General features: G+C 43.2%; 2 protein-coding genes across 5 annotated transcripts in view; both read left to right on the plus strand.

Annotated features, from left to right (window-relative positions):
• Positions 1-19,570, plus strand: part of kirre (kin of irre) — a 394,149-nt gene that overhangs the window by 149,529 nt on the left and 225,050 nt on the right. The gene's annotated exons all lie outside the window — the stretch shown is intronic.
• CG3526 (uncharacterized protein) lies at positions 856-4,320 on the plus strand. Of its 2 annotated transcripts, none has more exons than NM_001103401.1 (2): positions 856-971; positions 3,309-4,052. In NM_001103401.1, the coding sequence occupies exons 1-2, from the start codon at positions 969-971 to the stop codon at positions 3,969-3,971; spliced, it is 666 nt and encodes a 221-aa protein (NP_001096871.1). In that variant the 5' UTR covers positions 856-968; the 3' UTR covers positions 3,972-4,052. The 2 variants fall into 2 exon arrangements, with proteins under 2 accessions (NP_001096871.1, NP_726832.2); NM_166954.2 differs by lacking the exon at positions 856-971 and adding an exon at positions 3,175-3,246 and having other exon boundaries at positions 3,309-4,320.

Below are 19,570 nucleotides of genomic sequence, written 5' to 3' on the forward strand. Positions count from 1 at the left end.
TGGAGCCGACAGTTAATGGCCACATGCATAAAAACCTGCAGCCAACGGAAACCCAAAGAGGACACAGCTCAAAGGGAAAACCGGAGGAGAGGTGGCCTGGTAAATTCATGGGGGGGGGGGTCAGGAAAAGCGGACAGTTCGGCAAATGCATTCAATGCTTCTCTCCTAGGACCTCTGGCCAAAAGTCACGAGTCTCAAGCTTCAAAATGAAAAGCAAATTAAATTAAACTACACCAATAATACCAATTTCCCGCTGCGGGCAAATTTTAAGAACTGATATCAGCCAGCATAAATAATAATCAAATAATTTATTTGGACAACAATCATAACGATATATCAACTTGCAAAATAAGTTGCTATTTTCCGATTTAACTAAAATGTTATCTTAAAAATCTTCATTTCGCACAGACTTTGTGACTTTGTTGTTAAACACAAAATTTATTACTATTCAAAGAGCTGCGGAAAATAAAAGCAAAAGCCCCATAAATAAAATACTGAAATAGCTTGTCAAATGGCCTAAAAAATACCCAACATTAAACATGCATTGAATCAATCATCAAGATGGCAAATGGTTAAGATCCGCTTAGGTTTTCAGTTCGTTTTCGCCACTGCCGGCGATCGCCACGCCCAACCGCCCAACCGCCCAACCGCCCTACCACCCTCCATCCACGGAAGTGCACCCACTACCACGACTCGAGACATAAACAAAACTAACCCAACACTGCCTCGACTCAAGTGTCTTGTGCTTATAAGCGGCGAACAAAGGAGCCAGGTCTGCGGAGAGTTGGCAACTGTGCGGGCAGTCTTATCACCGCCGGTCAGTCGTCGCTCGTGGTGCACTGAGGGCACTCCAAGTCCAAGGACGGACTCCACTTCTTGCTCCGGGCACTCCTATCCACCTGTCCACCTGATCCCGATTCGGTTGCCGGTCCTGTTCCCAACGCTCACCTAAGCCGCTTTGTGCACGCATGGTAAGAGGCAAATCGGACTAAGCCACAGCTGCTGCTTTAAATTCTTTGGGCCGTCTGGCTGGCACACTGAGAGAAAGTCTAGCCCCGTCGCAATGCACCCAATGCCAAAAATCAATTGCTTGGCCTAGAATCTAGAAAACGATCTCTCAGTGTGTGACTTGTGTTGGGCGGAGAGAAATGAAAAGGGGGGAAAAAAAACAAAACGAAACTGGGAATGGCTGGGAAAATACAGCGACGACTGTCACCTGCGACTTATGCAAATCAGCAAACGACCAAACAGCTGAAAATAATTTTCCACATTTCCGTTACAAATAAAAACCAATTCACTTTGCTAATATGGCCACACAGGCAAAGACTCATCCGGTATAGAAATGCCGATTTTCCAAAGGGTATGGGAAAGCGTGGAAAAGCGTTGGGCAAACTAACTGCGTTCCGCATACGCAGGCCATGCAAAAGTTTATGCACGCAACGCAATAATTTTGTTGCACAGTGTATGCCCTTCAACCGATGGGGTTGCTTGATTTTTTTATTTAAACTAGAAAAGCATTATATCGGATTTTATCAATATAAAAGCATTATTATTTTTGATTGTTGATCTACATGGCAATAAAAACACATTTTTCATAAAGTAGATAACGTAATTGAAGTTCAATAATTAAGCAAACAAACACCGTGCTAAAACTAATGGCTGTCGCATACAAATCAATATATCAAGCAATTCAGATAATATTTATATAACATAAAGTTATTGGATAGAGTATTTCGCTCAACGAGTTGGAGCCCCTCGGTTCGGTGGGATATTTCCATAAGCTGCCGCTTACCAACCCGCTAGATGTTTCTTTTTCGCATTTGTTGGATGTCAGTCAGTCAGTCGACTAGTCGAGTAGTCAAGTGGCAGCAGTAGGAGCAGGAGCAGGAGCAGTGCCATTTGCAAGTCCTTAAATGCCTTTGCAGCTCGTCATTGTCGTTGGCATTGTGGCTGCACTTGCCCCCCCCCCCCCATCGAGGCGCCCCTGGCAGTGCCGCCGGCTTTAAGCCAGCCCCCTTTTGGCCATGTTCCGTGTCGCTGGCATTGTCAATGCATTCGACTTCCTTCCGCTGTGGCCAACAAATTCGAGCCGCGCATGCAGGCCGCGCAAACATAATCATCATTATTGCTGCAATCAGCATATTTGGCAGGCTTAAAGGCAGCCGCTGTCCTGCGGGAAAAACACGGAAGCATTGTGCATTTTCCCCGCACATACGAACATATATTGTGCCCCCCGGTTTCCCGCAGTGTACCCCTTTTGCTCTGCGTTTAGTTGTGTGTTTATGCTTAATATGCGTCATTAAAATGGTTGTTGTTTTTACCGCACCGCAGCGGCTAAACTGCAAAAAAAAACAAAAAAAAAAACAATGGTACCAAAAGAAAAGGACTAAAAGAAGAACTAATAAAATATTCTTGAAGATCAGTGTCTTGAATAATTTACTTGGTCAACGGAAGAAGGATATACTTATGGAGCGACATATACATACACAAAAATATGTTTCAGTGTATCAGCCGTTGGGGCGAATGCAAGTGCGTGGGCAGGCCTTAGGCCCATCACCTGAACTCACCTAAAAAACACAGGCAGCCAACACACGTGCATTATGCAAATATCAAATATATTGCCCAGTGCATGCGATAAGAATCCATTGCGCAAAAATTAATTAGTCAATTTGCATGAAATTTATGTACAAAGCGCGAACAAACGAAACCAAAACGAGCCAACAGGCGGCATTTCAAGGAGTTGGAGTGTGGATTTGGGGCTAAACACATATATCTGACTCGAATCGGTTGAAGCCTTGCCCAAGGACACACTGTGCAGCAAACATTTTTGAATCGTTTGAATATTATAAACTTAAGAGCAAGCAAGAAAAAGTAGCATTTCCAACATTGTCCTCATATTTCGCTGTTATCGATTCATGTCTATCGTAATAGCACACACTTATTAAACAGGAATCGTAATCGCACGTATTTTTTTTTATTCACATCGTTGTCTTTGTCTGCATAGTGTTAATTTATACTTCTTACATAGCTAGTAGCTTTTTTAATATTGTACTTGCACGTCTCGACTCATGTATATCGTATTAACCAACACTGCTTATCGATAAACCAACACTGATTAAAAAGGAACAGTAGTCAGACGAAGTATTTTGTTTAGTCATTGTCAGTCGTCTTCGCCTAAATAATTGTTGAAGTGCTCTGTTTTTAAAATATCTTTTTACAATGATAAATTACCGCACACATGAACTGGTAAGCGAATGGTAATAAGTGAATAGAAGATCTGCATATATATAAATTAACTAACATTCCAGAGTGGTTCGCCATCGATGCCCCGTCGCCGCCAGATCGGGCATACTTCCGGCCATTGTAATGTGCGCTGCGATGGCTGCGGCAACAATAGGATGACCTTCTATCGCTACAAGTGCCTGCACTGCCTGGACTATGATCTTTGCTCCGACTGCAAGGAAAATGGGGTCTCAAACGGGTTGCACAGTCTGGATCATCCGCTCCAGTGCCTAATGGATCGTGATGCACTTGAGCTGCACTTCGCCGGTGAGCCGATTCCGATATTGTGCGCCGACAGCTTCACGTGCCCAGTGTGCGGTGAAATGGGCTTTTCCGTAGAGGATCTGAGGACGCACTGCCAAGATAATCATCGCATGGCGCGCACAGTTTGCATTTGCCCAGTCTGCGCGGCGGTCCCATTGTCGCAACCGAGTCACATTGCTCACATTGCCAATCACTTGATGTTCTCGCCATCGCATCGCGCTACAGGGGATCCGATGATCGATATCAGCGCCACTTCCCAGGCTGAGGGCTCCAGTTTGCCCCAGAACTCTGCCGTGAGCTCTGGATCTGGCGCTCAACACACTTTTTCCAGCTCGGAAAATTCCCAGGTGCGCTTCCTTCTACCCGGAAACAGAGCTCCCTTAGCTGATTCCGACGATTTTAACATGGACAATTGGGAGGTATAAAACCCTTCGCATCAGGATGACGAAGGAGCACTACACAACATTATAGGTTTGAAGATTTTTACCCCACATCAGAAACTACACAAAAAAACAAACACACACACACACAAAACAAACAAGCACTTGTACCGCTACGGAATTCGCGTGCGGAATTAAAGAGTTCGTTTTTTCGTTAGATAATGAATGACGAATATGGAGAAATCCTAAAAAAACACTAAAAACAAAAAAAAAACACAAAAACACAAAAAAACGCACAAGAATCACAAAAACGCACAAAAAACCAAGCCACTTGTATGACATTAAAGAATTCGTTTTTTCGTTAGATAATGAATGACGAATATGGAGAAAAACTATACATTATCTTTACACCAAGATATAGATGTCGTGCGTCTACCTAAAGATAAAGATTAAGTTCGATTCAAGCTTCAATTCCTCGTAGCTGCAGACCCAATTAATTAGAAAGACTATCTGGTGATGGGAATAGCCCCATTTCCCTTCCAGAGCGCCAATGGTGAGGTATTACTTGCTGCTCGGTTCGGGTCTGGAGCTCGAAGTGCTTCTGTTGCTTTTGCTGTTCCTGTAATCCGCTTAGAGGTGGAAACCTTTTGTCATTATAAAAGGATTTCAGGCCTGACAGAATTTCCATTTGTTGCGATTCGCTCGACAGCCTGTGCGCTCAGTTAACTTTTGCCTGCCCTCACAGAAATTAAGATTCAAAAACCGATATTTTGCCTCTCCAATTATAAAGGTAAGCACAGACAAAGCGTTTCCAGATAAATTGCCAATCGAACTAGATAAAATGAGGCAAGTGTAAATAGTGGAAAGGCGCAGATAGGCCACGTCTCCAGGTCCCATCTGCACTGTGAGAAATTTCCGTTGGCATGTGGATTCTGTATATGAATTGGAAAAAAAAAAACGGCATTTAAAGCACATTTTTGGTTTTCTCGTGTAGTTTTCTCGATGTAGTGGGGATTGTACGTACCGGCAGCGTCCAGCCGAAAACAAAACAGAGGAAGCAGAACACCAGCTTTTGGCTCCTTCCTCCTTTGATCCTGGCGCTGCATGCGTGGCTGATGGTTGACAATAGATAGACATGGACATCGACACAGCCGGCATGTCCCGTCTCCTGCATCCTTCCCGCCATTTCCCCCGGATATTCAACCAGCCCCCCCCCCCCTGCGGAGTGGTCGTTATGGCTAATGAGTATTTTGAGGCAGAATCGGGGGAATCGTGTTCACTGCAAACTATCGGCCGGTAGGAAAGGGTTAAGGCTTCCAGTCGTAAGTGGAAGCGGAACTCTCCAAGCGACCAGCCGCGTGCGTGTATCACGTGGGAGGTTCTTGAAGTTACAACATTATGGTTTTCTTCTTGATACGTATTAGCTAGTAATTACCACTTGTCAGAGCTTGAAGCCTCCTTCTTACGTACTAGTTAGAGTTAAAGTATAACTTTGGCATATTTCTGATAATTAGGATCAACTCACATTACGAGTGGCATGTACATTCATGGTTCATTTGCGTATTTTCCAGCTGCACTTTGGCTAAGCCCTCCGGCCTTTACCCTTTGGCTTGCCTCACGATGTCATCTCAAGTGGCAGGCTTAGAGCGCCTAAACCCCATTTTATAGCTAGTTTAACCCCCCCTGGAAGGCGATTCGGGCGCCGCCCATGCTTCCTCTTCACACAGCATCAGCACGCATACAAATGACAATAAAAGCGAACGACTTTGGTTTTTGGATTTTGCGACTCGCCTGAGCCGCTCCCTGCGTTTTTCTGTGTGTGCTGGGCAGGGTCTTTTGGGGGCTCCTAATCAACCCCATTCCCCAGGAAACCCCATCCTATCGGCTCTGCCCCTTGAAGAGCTGCCACAGTTTTGCGACTGAAAGTTGAACCGCAATCGACATCGCTGGCCGCCACACGCTTGCACAATTTTTAATCATTGCTCCGGCATTCAGAGCTGGTCCTTCAAGCCCTGCCTCCCTAGCTCACCACCTCCCCTTGTTACCCGTCCATGTCTAGACCCTCTATCGTCGTCCCACTTCGATCCAGAGGCATTGTTGTGAGAAGGACGAGAGAGCACATAAACATGCATGGCAGCAGGCGGAGAATATGCACTGAAGAAAACTGTATATTGGGTTAATTGGGTCTTGAAAGCTGCCAATAATTAGCGATTCAAAAGTCTAACTTAAAAGCTTACTCCATATTTCCCGTTTAAGAACTACTTTGATATAATATAGGAAGAAGCTGCATGTACGAGTTCTCTACTTAAAATTTCCTTTCGGTGTAACAAGGGGCAGGAACAGGGTTTGGGTTCTGGATCCTGAAACGTGGGTTCCCAAGGAGCGGGAACGGGCACAGCGCGACCCCGGATTGCCCAGATACTGGGCTTATTGTCCGGGCTTTGGGTCCTTTATCTTGTTTCTAACTCATTGGATCGCAAAAACGGTCTCGTGTTCACCTTAATTGGGGTAAACATAAGTTCTGATTGCCCCGGCAGGGTTGCAGCAACACAAAAAAAAGGAGTTCCCAGCGACATTTTTCTTTCCCTTCTACCATTCTTGGGTTATCCTCGAAAGGAATTTGCCCGTTGTCTGGCCAGGAAAGTCGAGTCAAGTCAAAAGCCAAAGTCAAAGACGAACGTCGAACATATCCAATTAGAAGGCCGCAAAGGGCGGGCGGCTAAAAAAAAGTTTCGGAGCGAGGGTGGCAACCCTACCACCGGCCATTGTTGAAAGCAGATCACAGCGCCCAGATAGAAATTGTTGAACGTGTAATTTTTATTTATTGCATACAATTCTGTTAGAACAAATGATAACAAAATTGGGACGGCTGCTTTCCTATGGACCGTACACCCGAGTTCATAATAATAAGAACGATTCTATTAAATATAAATTCGTTGTGGTATCGTGAGCAAGTAAAGTTATCAATAGGTTTTTTTGTTTAAGCAAATGTTATAAGTAAATATATTAAATAAGTTTTAAATGCGATCATCTCGTTTTATAATCGAGATGAACCCAGACGGTCGTTCCTACGATAAACAAACTTTTTGTTTGTCTTTTAAAATACAAGCAATAAATGCTATTGTTTTGCGCACAGCTGTGAGTATTTAAAATAAATGTTCAACTTTGGCCGCACACAAAAAGGTTGGCGTCATGCAAAAAATGTTGGGCAACTTTTGAATTGAAAAAGCGTTTAGACATTGTTCGCCTTTCTGTGTGTGGGCAACTAAATGATGGGGAAACTATAAAAATTTCCATAACAATAATAAAAGCAACGAAAAAGGCACCGCTTCGTTTCAGAACCGAAAAGACATTTATTCATTTCAGTTTTGAAAATTAGCATAAAAGTAAAGGCTCACATAGGGGACGATGTCTGTGTTTGGGATGAAAGGTGGGTGCGAGGGTGTTCGGAACTTCTCTCGGTTCTCTTGTGTGAAGGATGCAGGATCCAGGATACAGAATACGGTAGACCGATGAGCTACAATCACTGCTTGCGAACGTTTGATAAGCGTAAAAAACGTGATAATTTTAATAAAACCAAATGAGCCACAAAATCATACAACCAAATATAAAAGAGAACTGGCAAAAACAACAATAAAGAGCCGGGAAAATCGGTCTTGACATCGTTGTTGTTGTGCCACGGTGGTAAGGTAATGAGGCACCCTAATGTATGCCACAGTTTCTGTGTTTGCTAATGCGGAAACTTTGTCATTGCAAACAATCTGCTTGGAAAGAAGTTCTTTGCAGGCGGTTAGATTGTATGATTTCATTTTTATAGCCAAACTAAGATTAGAGAAAAAAAAGATGGCTTTAAAATATAAATTACAAACGAGACCAAAATCCGTTTTCCAATTAAATTAGACAGTCTTGTACTGCAATGATAAACAATTCAGAGAAGCTAAAAGTTGGATAACTTTGATGACCACTTCAAACGGATCTGATCCAACTATTACTAATCTCGTTAGCCAACCAAATTGACCCGAAAGTGTGCAATGAATTCTGTTATTTGTCAAATGAGGGAATTAAAGTCCTCAACTATAGCGCTTAACAAACAAACAAACATGCCTGGCTGGGCCGCAAAAAAGCGGACGCACAACCTCAAAAGGCTAAAAACCCTTGTGTATCTGTCATACCTTTGAAAAATGTTGCTTTTTTTTGGTTGGCAGCTTGGGGTTGCAGAGGCAATAACTAAACAAAGGCAGAAATGACCAACACATTTTGCGCCCCAATAAAACTGTCAACATTATAAAGCGCCACTTAAGAAATGAACAAAAGACGGACCCAAAAGGTGGGCGCGTCAATGGGGAAAAACAATAATCATAAAATTAAAGCCAAGCCAAAAAGGCAGGCGAAAATTAAATAAATAACAAAAAAAAAAAAAAAAAGCAAAAGCAGAAAAAAAAAACAGAAAAGCTACAAAAAGTTATCAGGTGAAGGGGTTGGCTTACATGTTTAGCATGTGGCACATACACGCCAGCACACTGGAAAAAAAAACAACGCACCCACCACACACACACACACACACAGAAGCGTTGACATCGTTGCTGAAAACTGCCACTAAATGTCAGCAAATGAGGGTCAGCACACACATGAGCCACACCTCCGAGTCAACTAAATATTGTAATAAAACGCAGAAAAGAAAAACACACAGTATGGTGCATTGAAAATCAGGTGATGGAGGCAAAGTATTCCCAGTACTTTGTCGATTCCAATTAGATTTATTTACCAAAAAAAAAAAATGTATCTAAATAGTAACAAAGAAGCTTATCAACTGTTAAAATTATCTTAGAATAGTTTCATGACTATTCGATGACTGAAGATAATGTACTACACTTTCTTTATGTACTGAAATAGTCGTTTCTTTATTGGTAATACCCTCTATGCATAGAGGCTATAATGAGGAGAGAAAACATACAAAAAGTGAAAAAAAAACTTGTTTCACCCCACCCACCACCACCCATTGTTTTTTGCTTTATTTTCTTTTTTAATGAATTGACCGTAAAATGAACTTGTTGATGAGCCTTATGAGCTGACCAAAGTACCACGCCCCCGTCCATGTCGCCTCCTTGGCGTGGTCATTCGCAATAAAAAAGGATTATGAGCTGAAGGACAGTCCCGAAAAAAAAGGCACACACACGCGCAACCTTAACACTGTGGAAATACAAGCACGGAGCATATAAATATTTATAAGTGTGTGCGTGGTGTGGGAGGTCAAGTGTCAGTGCCATTTAGCAACTTGCCTCACACACACACATTGGCTGTGGAAAAAAGGTGCGTCGCTCACATTAACCTCGTCGTTTGGCCTTGAACCCAAAAGAACAGAACCCGAAAACCCTGAGAGACACACATAAATAGGTCCAACAAATCAACGAACAACAAATATGAACAACTAAACAATAATCGAATGTAATAAATATATAGAGTATAGTCTTTGTTATATTGAATCACTCATGCATGTATTGCATTATATAAACATACATAACTTTATATTTTGAAAAATCCATCGCTTTTGGGAATTTACAAAACTTGCCTTCTGATTTCCGTGAAATGCGGAAAAAAAAAACTTCGCGAAAACTTTGATTGTAAAGAATACAGTTTATTAAGGGAGCATTTGGCCCCGAGAAAAAGTGCCCATTCCGCCGAGTTTTGGCAAATTTAAGCCACTGACTAAAACTCTGACTGTGCGTGCTTAAACATTTTGCGGGCCCTTTTGTCGAACTTACCGACTGCAATCGCGACTCGTACATCACCGCAACGTTGTAAACTGCTGTTGAGTATTTTTCTATTATAGAGAAACGAGCGGCGCTCGATCAGCAGGATTTTGTGTTTAATTTCATGAAAGTGCCTGCCAACGTCAGCGGCATTTTCCTCGTTTTTCCTGCCGGATGTTTAGTGCAAACTTTAGTTTTTCCACACTTCCCACACTACCCTGCTCACCACTGGACCTTTGCCGTTCGGGCTTCAACTTCAACTTTTTGCCGGCTTCTGTCGTGTTTCCTTCTGTTTTCCCCTTATATTATTTTCCTTTTTTCCTGTGCCTGTGAAAATTTGTTACGCCTAATGGCCAGACAAAGGGATTGGGTGGCACTATTTAAATACAATAGTTATAGCAGGGTTTTTCATCAATTTTCGTTGGCTGCCAAAACTTGAGCATGAGTGGCTCCAAAATGCAAATCAATTTAATATAATTTGGTCATAGAATTGCACACTTATATTCGAAATAATAATATGTAAGTAAATCAAAAGAAAATCAAATGCCTTGCCATTTCAACAAATAACAAACGAATGAAATAAATAATATCAGCTGAATTACCTATTATAAACTTATATTTAAGCCACTCAGATGTTATTTAACTTAAATTTTGTTTGAATATTTCGTCTTAAGGGATGATGCCAGTGCTCTAATGAGTCTAATTCCGATAGGAACATATTCGGGGGAAGCTACAAAACCTGAAAAGGGCATCACACTTTTAATTGGAGTCTATAAAGGCATTTCGCATTCCTGCGTTTCCCTCGACTCAATGTTCAATCTGGCCCAAGACTTTTCCATTCCACAAAATTTTCACTTTACTGGATTTCGCTTTTTTCCTTCGTCGTCTTTTGCGCCCTTTGGTTTTCGGGCCATGAGATTCATTTCGTGAGTCACGCAAGTGGGGGCCGAAAAATCCAAAAATGAGTGGCAAAAATGCATACAGTGCCTGTCATTATTTTTGTGCAGTTTGCAATTGCAAGGGAGTTTGCAACGTAAAAGGTTAAAGGGCGTGATTGAAATTTCCGTTTGCTTAGCCCGGTGAATGGGGCGTATGAGTACTTTTACTCTTCGCATTTCAACAGGGTCGCGTCCGATCGCTGTGTGTATTAATTACAGAGGCAATCCAGGAAGGAAATGAAACGGGGAATACTTACCAAATCATTAATGTCATCAACTTCTTGGCGAATCAAAGTTTTTGGCTTTTGGGGTTTTGTAATTATAAACACGAAGCTGTCACCATCAATGTCCAGCATTCATTTGTTTGCCATTGGATAGCTGATGACACCCAGCTGTCTCAGCAACCTTTCCTGATCCCCTTGCTGCCGACGCTACCCGCGACCCCTGACCCTTCGGGTTGATTAATGAATGTGGCGACAGTCAGCGATGACATCGATTCCTGACACTCTTCGCCGAATCCCGCAGCGGTTTTTACGTAATGCCAAGGGTAGCCGGAAGCCGGAAAAAGCGAGACCAGACGGCATTAAAAGTCAACAAACACAATGACATCTGGCGCAACGCCTTTGGCTGCACTGTAAAAAAATAACCGCTTAATTCGAAATTAATGAGCACTTGGTTGAGATACATAGTTTAGTGTATTAAATTAGTTTTTCAAATGATTCTCATTTCCAATGTGAAATGTAAACAATTCGTTCGTTCGTTGCGATAAGTGAATTTAAGAAATTATCACAATTTCGGCCAGTGTGGGCCCACTCTTGTGCAACTTAATGCTCGGCCACTTGACTCGGCTCCTGCACCTCTTGGACTACCTTCCTTCCACGCCCTTGTGGGCCCACTCCGCCTCTGTCTGGACGTGGACATTCATTTCGTCTGGCAATTATTTGCAACACTTGCAGCAAAACAAAGACCAGGATGGAATAGGATGGAGTGCAGCAAGTGGATGCGGATGTGGATGGATGCGGGAAGTGGAGTGCACTGGAACCGAATGAGTGGAGCGACCACATTGCGCAACAAATCTTTTTGTGGCCGGGCATGTGACGAGGGCCGGATCACGTGGCGTATGCGTAATGCTATTTTGGGCCAAGGGAGCACGAAGAAGATACCGGCCCCCGAAAACCGATCGGGAATGATAAATTGTTTAAAGTTTGCAACCCTGATTGCCATTCAATTTCAAATTTTTAGTTCTTCTTCTTGTGTGTGTGTGTGTTTTTTTAATTTTTTTTTTTTTACGAAAATTTGCGACACATTTTCGGTGGACCACAAACTTTGGCCAACTTCTTTGCGGTCCAAAAATGGAGAGAAATGCCCCGAGCCAAAGAAAATTAATTTCGGATTAAATCATTAGAAAGAAGTTTTGCTTTTAGCCCCGGTAGGCATCAGAAAATTGGTGCCTTGGCTTTTGGACACTTAGTCGATTTCTGTAGTCCACTGAACTTTGCAGTCACTTTCATTACTTGCGTAATTTGCTTATGACAACAAAAATTATTTTGGTTTTTTTTATAGAAAATTATTAATTCTGTTGCCTTATTTGTATTAATGGTATTTAAAAAGATTCACTGAATTTTACATTTATAATCCATCTAATTCTATAAGATTTCAGTTGTAAAATTTTCCTCTTTCGCTGTCTGTCTTCACAGATCGCTCTCAGATTTCATTCGTTTACTTGCTAAGGAGTTTCATTAAATTCCCGCTTGACTTTTATCTCATGGCTAATTATTCTTCTTGTTCTTACTCTTGCGCTGCAAATGAACTTCGTCTAGAGAGAGAGAGTGAGAGAGAGGGGGCTAAGTGAGTAGAAAGAGCCGGAGAAATACGGCGAATCTTGGCATCTCCTCTCATCTGTCTCATTTCTCTTTGTTTTCAGTCTATTTTGTTTGGTTCCCTCATAAAACTCAAGTTGAAGAATCCTGACAAGATGGTGGCTTCTGCCAGGGGGGGGGGGGAGGTGGTGTGGGGGTGAAGAGAGTAAGAGAAGGGGTTTAAGGACCCCCAAAACACGGTGGCTGAGCGTTGTTCTTTGAGTGTCTACTTCGATATTTACGACATGACTGAGATTTTAACTTGCGGAAAAGTTTGCCTCAAAAACTTCGCTGCCTTCAATTGTATTTGCTAGTGGTTGTTGTAATTGGTGTATCGTTGTTGTAGCTCTTGTTAAAGCTATTGTTGTAACTGTTGTTGCAGCTTGCTGCTGCAAGTTGTTGTTGAAAGTGTTGGTGTAATTGTTGGTGTTCCTTCTCCTGTTGGTTTTGCCGTGCAACAAGAATTTTGTTGCTACTGTGTCGCTGTGGCAGTTGAAATTGTTGTTGTGACTACAAAGTAAATGATAGCTCCTGCTGCAATGAAGCTGCCAAGCCGCAACTTGTCGCTTGTTCTCCCTTAGCCTTGGGTTTTAATTGTCACACATGCTTAGTACATACGCACGTTCACATATATATTCTCTATATGCAGACATAAGGCGTTTATGTATGTATAAAACATACGCCAACGCATACATCATTCCCTGGCCACGCCTACACACATGTAATGCTATCCGCCCACTTGTTTACCGCTCGCTGGCATTTTGTTCGCCCACCCGTTTTCTCCGCCGCCAGTCACCGCATGATTTTCATCCAGAAATAAGAAGTGGGCGTTGCGTCCGCCCTGCATGCCCCCACGAAGAATCTCAGTGTCTCAGCATGTGTATTTGCACTTGGCAACTTAACGCTGAGGTTTCGTTTTAATAAGTTTAACAAGTTTCTTGGCATAATTTGCGGTGCGTCCCCCCCCCCGCGATCCGACTCCTGCACTCCTTTCCCCTCCTTTCCCACCATCCACATCTATTTCCTACCCAGAACTGCATTTTCCTGGCCCGCTAGCCGCGGGCTGCGAACTGTCGGAGGATTCTGCAACAGGTCCCAGCTCGAAAACCTCGAGTCTCGAGTTTCTCACGTAGCCAAACACGCCTGAAATGCAAGACCAGACTGGTAAGAAAAAAAAAAACACAAAAAAAAAAAAAATGAGAAAAAGGGCGACATCACTGTGGGTCGAAATGAATGCTGGAAGATCTCAAGAATAATGGCATTTGTGATTGTAATGAGAAAATCTATGCTTTTAGCGACTGTCTGAAAATGGTTAATCAGCAGTGACAAAAAAAACAAAAAAAGGGATATGGTCAGAAATGTTGCATCATTTCTCCAGCGGCAAAAATATCCCCGACAAACTTTGCTTTAATCTCGCCTCTGGCCACACTGTGTCGGTGTTTTATAATTTGAAAGACGCAACCACCACACCATCCTTTGCTATTTTCCCCGGATCCTGCCCTTTGCTCCTCGTCTAACGAAGGGAAATTCCATGCGGCGAGCATACTTTTGTTCTTATCAGGCTGTCGGGCTGCTTTGAAGTCGCCTCCGCCGCCATAATTCAATTAAAATGGCAGCCGAGGTCCAAGGCAGCCACATCCTGTTTCATGCGACTGCGCCCACTCCTAATGTTCCAACCTACTCGCAGCTCGCTTCTGGCGAGGACATTGTTGTCGGCGATTGGCTTTAAGTCTTTAAAGGAATCGCAGACAGTTGGGGGTTGGGAGTTTTTTTTGGGGGAAAAGTCCAGTCGCACATAGGCTGCTCGGCATTTGCATGCAAACAATGACATGCATAAACAAGTAGCAGAAACAAGGACCAACGATGATGGGACGCCGACATCCTCATAACGGAGGAGCTACGCTCGGACACGCCGAACACGGTACATGGGTAATGGGAAAAATAGGACCACTGTGATAGGCAAGGAAAAGCCGGTCGGAAAATGGGGGAAAAGCGTCTGCATCGCATTTTGTCCATTGTCCTTGACCAGACGGTGTGGGTGTGGGAATGTGTCCAATTGCTGGCATCATCGCGCCTATCGCAATTTCACAGGTCTGACTGCAAATCACAGTGGCCAACAGGAATAATATTAATATTAATAATAATAATAATAAAATCAGCATGCATTCGAACTAACAAAAATGTTTACACTTTTTGGTAATATGCTCAAAAAGCGCTTGACGGCACCAAATCGGCAAAAGTGTGAAATGTATATTATTCGCAGAATAGCATACCTTTATATACTGTCCTCGGCACAGTTTCCTCCTTCGTTTGGCATCACTATTGCTCATATCAGAGTTATAGAATCGCAGCGGGCCTATCGCATTCCACCCATCTTCCTTTCAAAGTCCTGCGTACGAGATTAGTTGGATGAATGATGGCATCGCAAAAGGACACCTTTGATTCCGGTGATTGGGGGATAATGATAATGACATCGTGACATGGATGGAATTTGATTTCCAATTTTGTGCTGCTTTTGATTTTAGCCGGCAAAATATTAGTTGCAGCAAATATATTACAACGTTGCCCATGGAACAATGGGAAAGCCAACTTTATTATTTTACACATATAGGCAAAAAACACACTATCATATTCTGGTATTCGTTATTCCCAAACATTTCACTTGCTTTAAAACCCTAAACTTTACATTTTCGAGCGAAACTTGAAGAACTTCAATATGAAATCCCTGGACTTTCATGAAATTCAATCAGCACGTGGGGAGTGGGGGGAGTGGTGGGTGGGGGCTCGTAAAGGAGGGGGATGGTTCAATGAGTTGCTGCCACCTCCCCAAATTTCTGAGCCGAGCGCAACGCGCCAAAGTCGAGAGCTTAGCGAGAATTTAAATATGCGAGCTGCATACTTTTAGGGGCAGGCAAACAGTGCGTGCGAAAAAGCAACGTCCATGGAAGATTGGCCAAGGGGGGAGGAGGGGGGGGGGTGGGTTGCATGCCAGGTGGGGAGGCGGGTTCAGCGCAATGTATTAGAAGGCCACGTGGCTGCTGTGATTGTTGTTGCTGCGATTTTCAAATCAATTGGCAAACAGAACAACAAAAGCGCAAACACAAACAGGGAATTTAGTGTGTGCTTGTGTGTGTGTGTGTGTGTGTGTGAGTGTGTCTGGCTGAGTGAATACGATGTGATTGTGCGCGTAGGCACTGCGAAAAATTATACAAATTATAAAATAAATTCGCAAATTGGAGAAAAGTCGAACAGGAATCAAACTAACAAACAATCGTATCACTTTTTGGTAGATTTGAAGACAATAATTTTTTCATCTTTTTTTCGCATTTTTGAGATGGGTTAAAAATTTACAAAATATTGTCGAAAATTGTAATCTCCAAATTTGAGTAACAATAAATGGCAAAATAAAATACGAGTGCAAAGAGGTATAACATTCCACTTTTGGACTATTATATAATTAATTTTATGATCAAAATGCCAATTAAAAAGATGCAAGAAATCGACTTTTGGAAAAAAATTCACATTTTCTAAAGGTTCTACAATCATAACTTGGCTAAAATCGGTCACAAATCTGAAAGAATAACCTTTTTGTAATGCCAATTAACAATACTAACGACCTTATCACTTTTTGGGCGTCTTAGAAAAATTAATTTTTGGGTAAAATTTTCGCATTTTTGATAAGGGGTAACATCATCAAAATTTACAAAAAAGGCTCAAATTTGAGATGTTAAACCTCGAACGCAAATCGATTGCAAATTTAATTACGAGCTCATCGAGGTATGGCAATCCATAATTGGATCATTATTTTAAATTTTGTGTACAAAAATCGGGTTATTTCTTGGACGGAAAATCAGTAAAATGACTTTTGGCCGAAATTCGATATGTTTTCTGTCCTATTTTCTCTCAGTGCCGTGTGAGTTGTGCTTTGGCGGCATTTACTCGGTGCAGTAACATAAATTACCACAGGCGGCGACCGCAGTGGATTCCCCTCCGCTGACCCACACGACATAATAAACGGGACAGGTCGCGACCGCTGAAGAGGGCGTCGGTGGGCGTTTGTGGGCAGGGGCGTGGCTGGAGGGAGGAAGGGAGGACCGCAGACGAGCCACTGCAACGTTTTGCGGCTTGCAAATTATTTACTTAATTGCCAACGAAATGTGTCTAATGAGCCAAATGGCGAAATGCAATGAATGCCAATGCGAGCCACTGGAAATGGCACAAAGGATTACCGATGCGAATGAAAACGGCCATAAAAGTCGGCAGAGAGTTGCATTAAAATCGGAATTTGATGGAGGATAAGTGGGACTTAACGAATTTTTTATTGCAATGATGCGTTCGTTATTCGAAGATTCGATATATATATATATATATGTAAGTGCCCAACATGTATGTATTCCCCTCATAGGGCATTTAAAGTGCGTTACTTTACTGCGCTTCACTTTTATTCTTTGCTTAGCTGCAAAATAATTTCCGGTAGACAATGAACAATCGAGAATTGAATTTTTCGGAACGTCACCGTCAAGGACGAAACAAAAGGGGTGACGAGGGGGACAGGGGCATCGTAGCAGGACGACGTTCAAAATGGTCATGTTTGCATATGTCGCTTGTGTTCCGTTTCTGCCGCCCGGGGGCGGAAAAAGGCGATGGTCGTGTGGAGAGGGGAGGGGGCGTGGCCATATCGAACATTAGCTAAAACTCAAGTGAGCCGCAACGAATTGAAACGAATCGAAATTCTGGCCGGGAACGATGCAAGGAATGTGGGGCACACCAAAAGAAGCCCCCCTTTTCGCCACACTCACATGTACACCGTGTGCGCTTTTACACTGCAAAATTGCAGCGTCTATATTTGCTGACTTCACATGCAATATTAAAAGTTGCGGTACATATACATATACTTTGTGTTGAAACCTGCAGAACTTAAAATGATAGTGTGAGCGTGTTCGATTAAAACGCAATATTTCTCGCAGTGCATTGGTGGGGCGCAGCGTTTTGCGGCGTGTTTGTGCAGTGACAGCAACAGCGACAAAGTTGATTTATCAGTTTGCTGGCCATTAATCATCGCAGCGACAAGTTGGACAGCCAGCGGACCAGCTGGGGTCAAAGGCGCCCCCCCCCCCCTCTGGACCCCTGGAACCCCTGGAACCCCTGGAATCCCCACCCATGGCCGTGCTCGGGTCTGATGGTCAACAATGTCGCTAACGCTTCAGCGCTTTGCCATTTTCTCACTCGTCTTGTTCGTTTTTTTTTTGTTTTCCAAATTTTTACTTCTTTTGTTTTTAGGAGATAATAAAACAAGCGCTGGGAGATAGATGGATTGGGGGTTTTCGGACGTGGTGGTGGTGGCGGTGGGGGGGGGGGGAGTACTTTCTAATAACCCAGGAGGACACTGGCTTAGCAGGTGACATACACCAGCAGTGCCGCCCACTTTGCCACTTCCGCCTTTCCGCCCTTTGGCTGGGCGTGGCTTTGCATTAGAGCATTTTCTTGGCTGCATTTCAATTCACAGCACATAAATCGACAAATCGCCGCTGGCTGCGAAACTTTGCGGCAGTCATGGAAGTCGTCGTCTCCTTGCCCCTGAAATATTCTAGCCCCTCTCTTCGCAGCAAACTATTAACCCACTGAGAATCAGGTGATCGAATATCTGTGCATTTAGCATGCTTTTTGCTCTTGCTAGCAGCAAGAGTTAAGATTACTTTTGCAAATTTCATAACTAATTGATTGACAATTTGATACTTTACCATTTATTTCTCAATTATGAAATCAACGAAAACTTTATATGAGCAGTTGTTTTACTTGAGTGGGTTAAGTAAGTACTCAGTGTCGTATCCTAGTTCTTGGCCATTTATCTGGGCTGCACAGGTGACACGCAGTGGAAAATGTGCAAAATTGCTGGACATATATATTGATCTGCCACTGCTGCTGCTGTCCAAATCCACCCCTCCCCCTTAACCCCTATCGAAACCAACCCGAGGCGATAGATGTTAAACGGCCAAATTCATGGCAACACATGCGAGCCAAAGGCAAAAGAGAATTCGCTGCCATGGGAGTCGATTCCTTGACTTGGCTTTCGCCGGTATCCTGCTGCTTTAGACCCCTCTTGGTCCCATCTCCCGTCTCCGTCGCCATCTCTATATCCATTTCCATTTCCATACTCCCCCATGCGTCGCCGTTGCCCCTGGCAGTCATGCTCATCCCAAGCGCCATTTCCCCCCGCCGGCAGCAATTAAAGCGCCGCCAGTTAAAGCCGACAAAGCGAATGCAAACAAGGAAATCAGCCAAGGATCTTGGCTAAAACGGAGTCGGGATGCTCTATTATTAACGTCGTAACACTGTTAACGAACAATATGTATGTAGGATTTGTAATTGCATGAAAGCTAGTTGGTATGATCCGAAGATCTATTCTAACATGAATAGTTCTTGTTCATCGGTGGATTTATAGAGCGTTAAACTTATTCAACTTATTTACTATTGAGTACCGGATAAATCAAGTTGAAAATAATCCTATAGTTAGAGCTTAATAATCATAATAGAAAACTAAAGCCAGTTAAAGGTTAGTGACCACTGCTCCTACGAAAGGCGCAGTCTTTAGAGCATATGCTAAACTAGCTCATAAACCATTTGTTATTCGCTGCCTGAAAAAATGTGGACTCCGAGTAAGTTATTTGCCACGCAGCGAGGGTCTCTGGTTTTAGTCTGTTAGTCTGGTGTTTGTGCTGTGTGCCAGGCATAAATAGCACATGGCCATATAGCCATATAGCCATATAGACATGGGTATAGCCATGGCCATGCCATGTGCCATCCCACATATAGAGTCGAGAGAGCCATGGCTATCCTGTATGGCTATCTCCCCGCTCCACGCTGTGTGGATATTGCGTATGTTTACACGGGGCCGCAACCACCGAAAAGGCAGGGCGAGTGGTGCCAAAGCGAGTGGTGCGGCGATTGACAGTGGGTTAGTGGAGTCACAGTCAGAGTTACAGTTACAGTTACAGTTACAGTCAGTCAGCCAAAACTAACACCACGAACACTAGCTGCGTAGAGATGTATCGCTTGTGTGCTTAGTGTAATTTCAACTAATTGCTTAATCAATAAAT

This window comes from Drosophila melanogaster, chromosome X, assembly GCF_000001215.4.
Source record: "Drosophila melanogaster chromosome X".
Taxonomy (NCBI): Eukaryota; Metazoa; Arthropoda; class Insecta; order Diptera; family Drosophilidae; genus Drosophila; species Drosophila melanogaster.